Source organism: Trichosurus vulpecula, chromosome 2, assembly GCF_011100635.1.
Source record: "Trichosurus vulpecula isolate mTriVul1 chromosome 2, mTriVul1.pri, whole genome shotgun sequence".
Classification (NCBI taxonomy): domain Eukaryota; kingdom Metazoa; phylum Chordata; class Mammalia; order Diprotodontia; family Phalangeridae; genus Trichosurus; species Trichosurus vulpecula.
Window position 1 is genome coordinate 77,432,617 of NC_050574.1, and position 12,198 is coordinate 77,444,814.

General features: G+C 45.3%; 1 protein-coding gene across 1 annotated transcript; it reads right to left on the reverse strand.

The window, feature by feature from the left end:
* Nucleotides 1-1,685: 1,685 nt before the first annotated feature.
* On the reverse strand, nucleotides 1,686-10,672 carry C2H1orf216 (chromosome 2 C1orf216 homolog). Its single transcript, XM_036747182.1, has 2 exons — nucleotides 10,635-10,672; nucleotides 1,686-2,592 (listed from the first exon to the last, which is right to left on the reverse strand). The coding sequence occupies exon 2, from the start codon at nucleotides 2,582-2,584 to the stop codon at nucleotides 1,787-1,789; it is 798 nt and encodes a 265-aa protein (XP_036603077.1). The 5' UTR covers nucleotides 2,585-2,592; nucleotides 10,635-10,672; the 3' UTR covers nucleotides 1,686-1,786.
* Between the last annotated feature and the right edge of the window lie 1,526 nt (nucleotides 10,673-12,198).

Genomic DNA, 12,198 nt, shown 5'->3' on the forward strand with positions numbered 1-12,198 from the left:
CCCATCTGGATATTCAGATGTGCTTATTCATAGGGTCGTAGAATCTGAGCTGGAAGGGACCTCAGAGCAGGTCTAGTGAGATCGCTGGATATGGAATCAGAATATGGGAGTTCAGTCCCCACTGCTGTCACTATTTGTGTGACCATGGGCAAGTCACATGATCTCTTTGGTCCTCAGTTTTTTCGTCTGTAAGATGATGGGGTTGAACCAGATGACTATCCAGTTCTGAAAGGGCGGCTAGGTGACATGGTGGAGAGAGTGCCACGCCTGGAGTCGAAGACTTAAGTTCAAATTCAGTCTCAGGCGCTTACTAGCCATGTGACCCTGGGCAAGTCAGTTAACCCTGTTTACCTCGCTTTCCTCCTCCATCAAATGAGCTGGAGAAGAAAATAGCAAACACTCCAGAATCTTTGCCAAGAAAACTCCCAATGGGGTCACGAAGAGTCAGACACGATTGAAAAGCAATTGAACAAAAATCCAGCTCTAAATGTATTATTCTATCGTGAAACCCATAACTGTACAGGAATATTCTCTATCACATCCCTGAGAAGTAGTCATCTAGCTTCTACTTGAATGCCTCCTGGATGTTCGGTCAGTTTAGTTGTGTCCGTGACCCCAAAGATACCCGAGTGGTTTGCCATTTCCTCCTCCAGCTCATTTTACAGATGAGAAAGCTGAGGTAAACAGAGTAAAGTGACTTGCCCAGGGTCACACAGCTACTAAGTTTCTGAGGGTGGAGTTGAAATGAGGAAGATGAGTCTTCCTGACTCCAGGCCAGATGCTCTATCCACTGCTCCACCTAGCTGTGCTTGAATGCCTCCAGTGACCAGCAATTCACTTCCTTCCCGGTTCCCAATAACTGATCAGGGTCTCAAGTTCTCCAGAGGCCTAAGGGACTGTCTCCTCCCAGGGATCCTCCTTAGAAGAATCATCCATCCATCCATCCATCCATCCATCCATCCATCCATCCATCCATTCACTCATTCATCAGTCTGGCATTCTTCCTTGCAAGACTGGGCTTTAGCATCCCTATCACTTGGCAGGCTGCTTTAGAGAAATATCAAATAAATTCAAGGTCCAAAGGACCCAGAGACAGAAAGCTTTTCCCCAAAATTTCAAACATCTCGTTCGTTATATTCTAAATTATAAATGAACATTCCTTTTTATTGAGATAAGTCATAAATAAATATTACTGATAACCTTTTTCTCAGGTGGCTTTGGGGTCAGAACTCAGGTAAAGAATCTGGTTGAGGAGGTGGAGTTCTAAGTCAAGTCCAGGAACTGGGAGACCTGGTTTCCAATCTCAATTCTCCTACCAAGTGTCTAATGAGACTCTGAACAGGCTCCTTCCACTTTCTAGCAGGAGCCTTCCTATCTGCCCACTGAGGAATCTGAATTAGAATGTATCTAGGGGCCTTCCCAGTTCTGACCATCTATCCTTCTAGGTAGGGCGACCACAGCTGATTCTTCTCTTTACTGTGGAGGTGCTGGAAGAGACAATCTAGATTACTCAAGTCCTGAATAATTTGAAAATATGGGCCACCACCTCCCATAAACCTCCCAGCAGGGAAGCACAGGGTGTCTGGGGAGGGCTGTGGTGGTGCTGGGAGCAGTTGGAGAACCAAAGGGAGAAGGAGGAGAAACAAGGCCTGGAGAACCCCCAAAGGGGATCATCAGCCCTTGGGTAGCTGAGCATAGGCTGGCCCCAGGGTGAGGCTGAATTTAGAAAGCCATGGGCCACAAAGTGGGGAGGAGGTGGGGAGGGGGCATGGGAGGGGATCATCATTCAGCCTCTGTCTTGAGGTCGTGGTGGCAGCCCTTGCTGGAGGCCTCGGATGAGCTCCTTCCGGTTGTCCAGGATTGTGTCAAAGCTCTCTTGCAACCGGGCCTGTTGACTAGCCAGCCGACGCTGGAGGCCTCGGATCCACTGCAGCAAAGCCAGACGGCGGTACATGACCAGGTGAATGTGGTGTTTTTCCTTCTCTTGCTCCTTGTAGCGCTCCCGAGCCAGCAATTGCTGCACTGCCTGGGTAACGGTGGGTAGGAAGGTATTGGGGGCTGGACCAGGCTCTGGGGGGCCAGGGCAGGGGCTGGGGGTGTCCCAGGAGGGACCCGGGCTGCTCTCAGGACTTTCCACACTCAGGGAGCTGCTGGCATAGCCGATGTCTTCTAAGGGGGAGCCAGCAGCAGCTGTAGCCCCCGCCCCATCGCCTTTCTCTGGCTCGGGCCCTGTAGCTATGGGGAGTTCAGCCCCCTCTGGTGGGCTGCGCATCTCCCCTACTGTAGGGAGGAAGAAGCCATCAGACTGGGGGCCTGGGAGCCCATGGGCAGAGGGCTGCCTCTTTCCCAGGAGAACCTGGTTGTCAGAAGGGACTGAAGGCAGGTTCTGCATGAAGGTCCCCTCCCTGCCACCCAGGCCAGGACCCCTGGCTCCTCCAAGTCCCTGGCTCCAGTTCTCATTGGCATCATAGGCGCTGGCCACAAAGTTGGAGTTACTGTCGGGTTCATAGTCATGTTGAGACCCAGAAGCAGGTGGCCCCCCCAGGAATGGGGGTTCAGGAGGCCCGGGCTGCACTGCAAACATCCTGACTGCTGGAGGGGAAAAGGAAAAACATTTTATCTTTTGTATTTATAGTGCTGAACATAGGGCCTCATTAATAGTAGGTGATTACTCAGTGTTTGTTGAATTTAATGGGTCCTAACAAGAGTGAGATAGGCTGGGGGGGGGCACTAAGTTAAGGATGCTATAAAGTCCAGAGGAGGAAAAGACATGAAATTTCCCACTGTGCCACCTCCCACCTCAGAGCCTTTGCATAAGCAGTCTCCCATGCCTCCCATGCCATCTCTCTTTGCCATTTCTCAAAGCTCAGCTGAAACATTACCTGCTGCATATACCTATCCTGTTCCCTGTGGCTACTAATGCCTCCTCCCACCTCTACCTCTTCCATTAGACAATGAGCTCTTTGAGAGAAATGATCTTTTACCTTTCTTTGGATCCCTAAGCTTAGCAGAATGCCTGGCACACAGCAGCTGTTTAATAAATGCTTATTGACTTAAATTGCCTTGTGTACAAATTAGTCAGTAAGCATTTATTAAATACCTCTTATGTGCCAGGCACTGTGCTAAGTGCTGGGGAATCAAATACAAATAAAAACAGACAGTACCTGCCTCAAAGAGCTTACAGATCCAATGAGAGAACACATACAAGAAAGCTGGAAAGAGGTGAGGTATTCCTATGGATCCCCCAGCACTCTATCTACTGCACTACATAGCCCTTCACAAGGGAAAGGAGTCATTAAACTTTAAAGAATAACAAAAACAAAAAATCCTACAGACTTAGCGGTAGAAGGAACTGTAGAGATCATCTTTCCCACCCTCAAGCCAAAATCCTGGATAAAAAGCTCTTTACAATTGTTGCTTCCTCTGGCAATCTGACTTTGGACCTCATAATACAACTGAAACTGCTTTCTCTAAGTTTAGGAATGATCTCAGTTGCTAAGCCCAATGGCCTCTTCTCAGGCCTCATCCTTCTTGATTTGTCTCTAACGTTTGATACCAATCACCCCTCTCCTCTGGGATGTTCTCTCCTGCCTGGATTATTGTTATCCTTATTTAGAGGCAATTGGGGTTAAGTGACTTGCCCAGGGACACATAGCTAGTAAGTGTCTAGGGCAGGATTTGAACTCTGGTCCTCCTGACTCCAGGACCGGTGCTCTATCCACTTTGCCACCTAACTGCCCTCTCGTCAGGATTATTGTGATACTGCTCTCCTCTACTGGCTCTCTTTCTACCTGTTTGGTTGCTCCTCTGCTGGATCATCATCAGTGTCTGGTCTTCCTCCTCATCATTTGTAGGGGTGCCCAAGGGCTTTGTTCTGAGCTCTTTTCTCTCTCTTTAGTTTCTCAAAGTGATACCAACTTCCATGGAGTCATCATCTCTATGTAAATGACTTTCAGATTGAAATCTTCAGCCCTGGTCTCTCTCCTGAGCTCTAATTCTACATTACTAATTGCCCACTGGACATTTCCAAATGGATGTGCTGCAGGCATCTCATTTCAAAAGTAAACAGCTGGTTAAAAAAGCAGTCACTAAGAAGTGGATTTGGATCCCTGGATACAGAGGCAACTCACCAAGCAACTTAGACTTTAAACAGAAATGTACAGAAAATGAAAGCAAGACCAGGTAACAGAGAATGAATATAACAGCACAGCATGGTCCTGTAAAAATAGCATCATAGATGCTGAAGCTCAGAATGAGTGAAGGCTGGTAAGGGGAGCTAAGTACATATACACACAAAAGGCTTCTTTCTTCCTTTCTTCCTTCTTTTCTTTCTTTCTTCCTTTTTTTTAAACCATATTCAGAGAAAAAGGAACATCAGAGAAGGGATAGGACCTTTTCTTGAGGTAGATGGGATGATAATAATGGACAACAAAGATAACACAGGGCTAATCCATTTCCATTTTGCTTCCATTTTCTCCATCAAGGAGAATGATTTTTTTTTTAGTGGAAAGGACAGAACAGAGAGGGTGAGGAGGGAGCTGATAGCCAAGAGAAGTAAAGAGGTGGTAAGTTATTCTTGATGGATTCGAGACACCTGGACCAGATGAACTACAGCCCCCAGTCCTGAAAGAGACAGTAGATGTGATTACGGAGACTGTAGGAAATGAGGATGGTACCTCAGGACTGGAGAAGGGTAAGTGTTGTCCCAATTTTCCCGTAAAGGTCAGTGACCTTAACTTCAGTTCTGGGAATCATTAAGTAGGATCCTTTTAGGATGTGGTGAAGGAACAGACAGAAAAAGAACCAGGGCTCGCAAAGAGGGAACCAGAGGGCTTTCACCGAGAATTGGTCCTCCTAGCTCCATTGTATTTCCTTTTTTGATAGAGCAACTAGTAAGGGATAATAAGATAAGGGAATATGCTGAACTTATAGTGAACCTAGATTCTAGCAAAATATTTTATAAGGTGTAATAGACTAATAATAGCATTTATATAGAATTTTAATATTTGTGAAGTGCTTTAAGAATATTACTTCATTTGATCCTCAGAAAAATCCTGGGAGGTAGGTGCTATTAGTATACCCGTTTTACAGATGAGAAAACTGAGGCATACAGCAGGTAAATGACTTGCTCAGGTTCACGCAGTTCCTAAGTGTACGAGGCTGGATTTGAATTCAAGTCTTCCTGGCTCCAGGCCTAGAGCTCTATCCATTGCACCACATAGCTGCACCTAAAGGCATCTTGTACACATACAGGCTTCAGGGGTGGGGGACCTGTGGCCTCGAGGCCACGTGTGGCCCTCTAGGTCCTCAGGCATGGTCCTTGAAATTTGGATTCCATCAAAGGGCCGCACTCGAAGACCTAGAGGGTCACACGTGGCCTCAAGGCCACAGGTTCCCCTCTCCTGGACTAGATGATAATATAATTAAAGGATTTCAGAACTTATTAATTAATTAATTAGCAGTTTGTGGTTCAATTTCAACATGGCAGGAATTTTCCAGTTTCTAAGAGAACTATTATAATAATAATAGCAATAGTAATAATAATAATAATTATAAAATATAATAATTATAATAATATTTTAATAGCATCTATCATGCCAGGCACTGTACTGAGCATTTTACAAATATTACATCATTTGATCTTCACCAAAATCCTAGAAGGTAGTGTTATTATTATCCCCATTTTGCAGACAAGGAAACCGAGGCAAACAGGATTAAGTGACTTGCCCAGGGTCACACAGCTAGTTAAGATTTGAACTTATATCTTCCTGACTCCATGCCCTGTAGTCTACGCATTACCTGCCCCCCCAGATGCCTCAAACTGTGTCTCTCCCTGTGCTATGTACTATAGAATCATATGTTTAGAGCTGGAGGGGGCCTTACTGTCCATCAAGCCCACTCCCCTCATTTTAAAGAAAAGTAGAATGAGGGTCATAGAGGTTATTTGACTTGCTCAGGGTCACACAGCTAGTAAGCTTCCAAGGCGAGACTCAAAGCCAAGTCTCCCTTACTCCAAGTCTGGCACTCTATATAGGAGGGCATACTGCTTCAGTTATCAGTGATTCGGATAAAACTCTCCTTGGTATGCATACTTATGGAATTTACAGATGGCACAAAGCTGGGATGATAGTCATGCCATCATAATGATAATAATGATCCAGCTAGGCGATGCTGTAGGTAGAGTGCCAGGCCTAGAGTCAAGAAGACTCCTCTTTCTGAATTCGTATCTGGCCTCAGACACTTGATAGCTGTATGACATTGGGCAGACCATTTAACTTTGTTTGCCTCAGTTTCCTCATCTGTAACATGAGCCGGAGAAGGAAATGGCCAAGCACTCTGGTATCTTTGCCAAGAAAATCCCAAATGGGGCCTTGAAGAGCTGATCAGACATGACTGAAATGATTGTACAACAACAAATAACAATAATAACAAAATAGCTAGCATTTATATAGTGCTTTATGGTTTGCAAACTGCTTTACGTATATTATCTCAGTTGATTTTTCCCAGCAACCCTGAGGTAATTACTGTAATCATCCCCATTGCACAGATAGGGAAACTAGAAGAGGTTAAGTGACTTGCCCAGGGTTACACAACTAAGTAAGCATCTGAGTAAGCACTCTCTTCACCACCAGGTAAGAACATTGGATTGGATCTAATAAGGTGAAATTCCAAAGTGATAAATAAGGTCTTAGACTTGGGTTAAAAAATAAGCTTTACCATACAGGATAAGGGAGGCATGGTTAGAGAGCAGTTTGAAAAAAGATAGTGCAATGTTAGTGGATGACAAACTCAATATTCAAACTCAATAGGAGTTAGCACCTAAGAAAGCTAATGTCACCTTGGGTTGCATTATTAAAAGAGGGATAGCTTCCAGTAATAAGGTGTACCCTGCCCTAGTCAGACCACTCCTAGAGTATTGTGTTCAGTTCTAGGTGCCACTATTGAAAAAGGACATTTCTAAGCTGAAGAACATCCAAAGATGACAAAGGGTCTTGAGTCCAAGTCAAATGAATTTAAGTTAAGGTTGGGATGTTTAGTTCAAAGAAAGACTCAGTGGGGACACGATAGCTGCTTCAAGTATTTAAAGATCAAGTGAAAGAGAGGTTGGATTTCCTCTGTTTGGGCCCAGAGGGTAAAACCAGAATCAATGAGTAGAAGTGGCAAAGAATCCATTTCAGTTTTGCTATCAGGAAAAACTTCCTAATAATAATGGAGCTGGTGGTGGCAAAGAACTGGAAATTGAGGTGATGCCAATCCGTTGGGGAATGGATAAACACATGGTGGTATATGATTGTGATGGAATACTACTGCTCTGTGAGAAACGATGAGCTGCTTTTTGTGGTGCCTAGGAATTGGACATTGAAGGGATGCCCATCAATTGGGGAAATGGATAACCAAGCTGTGGTTGGTATATGATTGTAATGGAATATTATGGTGCTGTAAGAAATGACAGGCAGGATGATTTCAGAAAAACCTGGAAAGACTTACATGAACTGATACATAGTGAAGTGAACAGAACCAGTAGAACTTTATACACTGTAACAGCAATATTGTTCAATGAAGAGCTGTGAATGACTTAGCTATTCTCAGCAATACAATGATCCAAGACAATCCCAAAGGACTAATGATGAAACATGCTATCTGCCTCTAGAGAAAGAACTGATATTGTTTGAATGTAGATGGAAGCATACTATTTCTCACTTTCTTTTTTTCTTTTATTCTAGGCTTCTTGTACAAAATGACTAATGTGGAAATGATTCACATAATCGCATATGTATAACTGCTTACCATCTCAGGGAAGGGGGAAGGGAGGGAGGAAGGGATAGAATTTGGAACTAAAAACTTTTTAAAAAATGTTTAAAATTATATAACATATAACTGGGGGGAATAATATATATACATATTTGAAAAAGAAATGATGAGCCAGTTATTTTAGAAAAACATGGAAAGACTTGTATGAAATAATGAAGTAAGCAGAACCAAGAGAAGGTTATATATGGTAACAGCAATGTTGTTTGAAGAATAATTGTGAACAACCATGTTTCTCTGAGTACTATAAATACTCAGATTAACTATAAAGGATCTATGAAAGAAGATAGTATCCACCTCCAGAGAAAGAACTGATAAATAGAGGTAAGCATAGTATGGAAATCTGTGTCAAATGGTGGCATTCTCTAGTGCAGGGTGGGGAGGGAGATAATTTGGAACTCAAAGTGTGTGTGTGTGTGTGTGTGTGTGTGTGTGTGTGTGTATGTGTGTGTGTGTGAGAGAGAGAGAGACAGAGAGAGAGAGAGACAGAGAGAGAGGAGGGGGAGGAGGAGAAGAAGAAGAAGAAGAGGAGGAGAAGGAAGAGGAGGAGAGGGAGGGAAGGAGGAAGGAAGAAAGGAAGGAAGGTAGGGAGGAAGAAAGGAAGGGGAAAAATGGAGTTATCCAGAAGTGGAAAGGGCTGCCTGCCTGAGGGAACGTTAGTTTCTCTCTCTTTGAAGGTCCTCAAGCACTCCCAGAGGACCATTTGGCCTTTAAGTTAAATGGGGGATTCCTTTTGTGTATGGGTTGGACTATCTGGCCACAGGCATTCCCTTCTCACCCTCAGATGTTGTGATTCTATGACTCCATGTCCACAGGTGCCAAAAAGATATTCCTATAATACAGGACTGCCCATCACTCCCCTGCTCAAGAAGCTGGAGTGTCTCCCATCTCCCTCTAGGATAAAATACAAACTCCTTTGTACTTCGTGTTCTCCATAGTCTGGCTCCCACCTATCTTTCCAGACCTATCACACATTCTTCTTTTTCACTCACTCTAGGTTCCAGCCAAAATAGAATACTTGCTTTCCCCCAAACACATTTCCTCTCTCGTCTTCATGCTTTTGCACAGGCTGTCTCTCAGGCCTGGATGCTCTTCATCCGCACTGCTGCTTCTTGAAATTCCCAGTTTCCTTCAAGGCTCAACTCAAGAGCTAGCCTGTTTAGAAGGTATCTCTGGATACCCCCAGTTTCTCCCCCAACCCTGTGTCCTTTTTAAAAAACATATTCTATATTTACTCCTTGGTGTACATATTTTGTATATTGTATATCCTTCTTTTACTTATCAGTGCATATTTTAATATATATCATCTTTACCTATGGGTGGGCATTTTGGGCAAATATCAAATATTTCTACTTATTGGTGTTCATGTGTCCCTCTTCCTGCCCTCACCTCCTACCCTCAAAGTCTTTGAGGGCAGACTTCATCTTGCTTTTGTATTTGCATTTGCAGGGCTTGGCACAATGCCTAGCACATAGTATGTACTTAAATACTTGTTAGTTGATTGATTACCAGATAGATTGGGATGCTAAGGTGTTGAGTAGGAAGGCCTTGAATAGCTGAGTCCACTACTCCTGGCTTCCACATTAGGAGGTCCTGTATATCTCTACCTTCTGTTGCAATGGTGCCCATTATACCCAGCTCTGTCTGGCCTCTCTCTCCTCTTGCTCTACATCCAATCTGTCATTACCCTCCCTGTGAATAGCTTCCATGGGCAGGGAGTAGAACAAATGCATTTGTCCAAGTGTAGGTTTGAACTCACAGAGAAAGCATCATCATCAACCACATCCATTTTGTGTATTGGCAAACCAAGGCTTACAGAAAAGAAGAAATTATCCTGCCAGGCCACCTAGCAAGGCAGGGGCAGTGATCAGAGGACCACAGGGAGAGGGATAAAGGAAGGGGAATGGCCACCACAAGGTGTGGGGAGGGAGGATGGGATAAAATATTGTTTATGGAGCTGTCTTTTAAAACAATCTTCAAATCACCAAGTATGTGGCTATGAGGTATATGTATGCACTGTGTGCATTTGGGGCTGTGTATATGTATATGTGCATGTACATGTGTGTATGTGTGGGTTGCTGCATGCCCATGCACTCAGGTTGTGTACATGTATGTGTTGTGTGTGTTATACGTATACATATTTTTCCTGTATGCAGTGTAACTGTGTGCCCATGAATGTATAATATAAGGTAGGTGTAATGTGATACCTATGTGCATGTGCAATTGATGACAGATATAGAAGTGAGTACTGATCAGTCATCTGGTAACCACCAAGGATAAAACCCAGCCTGGCAGGACTGGCAGTTCCTTAGGCCCTGCCACCAGAGGGTCTCTGGCACACAGGCCCACTACCTCCAAGACCTGGGGCAGAAGGCCAGGCCCAGACCTGGAGGAGGATCCTGGGGCTATTAGGGAAGGAAGAGAGCTGTGAGGAGAGGAGGGCTCTTGGGTCACTCGGCGCCCCCACATACACCCCATCCTTGTGGAGTACAGGCAAAGCCAGAGCATCCTTATCCTCATCCTCATTCTCCCGTTCCCTTCTTCCTCCCCACTGGGCCTCCCGCAAGCCCCGCCCCCACCCCCATTCCCAACCACTGCTCTGGCGGGGGTGGAGGATGCTGCAGGAGACGCTCCTCCTTCCTCCCCATCCTTACCCACCCCCCACCCCAACTCCCCACCCACCTCCTCGGGAGGCCAGAGACGTGTCTTCCCCCTAGCCTGGGCCATTGCGGTGTTCCCCCGCGCCCTCTACAGAGCCCAGGACCCTGGAGTTCCCCCATCAAAAACAAAACCAAATGACCACCCCGCCCAGAACCCGGACTCACAGCCCAGAAGTGCCCAGGCCCACCCGGCTCGGGCTCCGGCTCCGCTCCGGCTCCAGCCGCAGGAAAGCGTCACTGAGTCACCGGCCTGGCAAGGAGTGCGGAAAAGGGAGGGGCGGGGCCCTGGCTGCAGTGGAGGCTGCACGCACACTCTCTCACACACACGGGCACACACACTCAGGAAAACACACAGAGAGACACACGCAGACATACGCAGGCACAGGTTTGGGCACACAGGCACACACAAATCAGCCACACTAAGACACACGCACACACATAGACACAGTCCCACAGTATGAACACACGCATAGGCACACACACACACATACACTGAACACACACTTGCTGGAAGAGGTAGGGGACATGGTGGCCACCCTCCCAATAAGGAAAGATTCTTGGAAGAAGGATACGGACAGCAAACCCCACTCCCCTTTTTTTGCCCAGCAGGAGGGGCACACAGACACACACACACAGACACACACACCCCCAACTGTGTGCTCCTATGTGTAGGCCCATGAATAAATTCTTTGTTTTAAGTGCATACTACTGAAAGCTTCTGTGCTAACCAGGTGATCTCTAGGCACCCTTCCACTTCTACAAATGCTATGACCTTTGCAGTGGAAATGACAGAATGACCATGCTCACAATTCAGACATGTACGCTTAACATGTAGGTCTATGCACTCATTTGCAGACATGCCCAGGTTCAGGCTTACATGTGCAGGTATGCATGCACATGCAATCAATGTAAGTAGGCATGTACATGTTCTTGTGTGGGTTCTCATCCTCTCTAATTTATTCTCTATCCCATTTACCACAGAAGTTGTTCCAAACCTTCTCTTCTCTCCTCATGTCCTGTAGCACCCTCTCCTCCCATCTTCTCAGCAGAGCAGCTTGCCTCATACCTTACCGGAAAAAATGGAGGCCATTGCTTAGAGCTCTCATTTCTCTGTTTTCATCCCGTATTCCCCTATTCTCATCACCTGCTATCTCCTTTACTCAATTCACTGAAATGGACCTCCTCATTGCCAAGGCTAACCCCTCTATGTGTACCCTTGATCCCATCCCATCTCTCCCATTTTCTCCTACACATTGCCTCTACTCTCATCCCTTTCACTTTAATTGTTGATCTGTTCCTCTATTCTGGTTCCTTTCCTGTTTCCTACAAACATTCAAAGCCTCCCCCATCCATAAACAACAGCAACCTTCAGTAGATCCCACCATCCCTGTTCCCTGTTGTGCTGTATCTTTAATCCCATACTACCTAAACTATTTAAAAATAACATATACACATGGTACTCCAATTCTCCTCTCATTCTTTGTTTTATATTAACTTTTTTTTTTACTTCTTTTCAATTAGCAAATATTTATTTTCTCTTCCTTTTGCACCCCCCCTCCCCCTTCCCCAGCTTAAAGAAAAAGAAAACTCTTGTAACAAATATTGATAGCGAAGCAAAACAAATTCCTGCATTGGCCGTGTCCAAAAACACATTTCTCATTCTGTGTCTTGAGTCCATCACCTCCCAGGAGGTGGGTAGCATGATTCATCACAAGTCCTTTGGAATTAA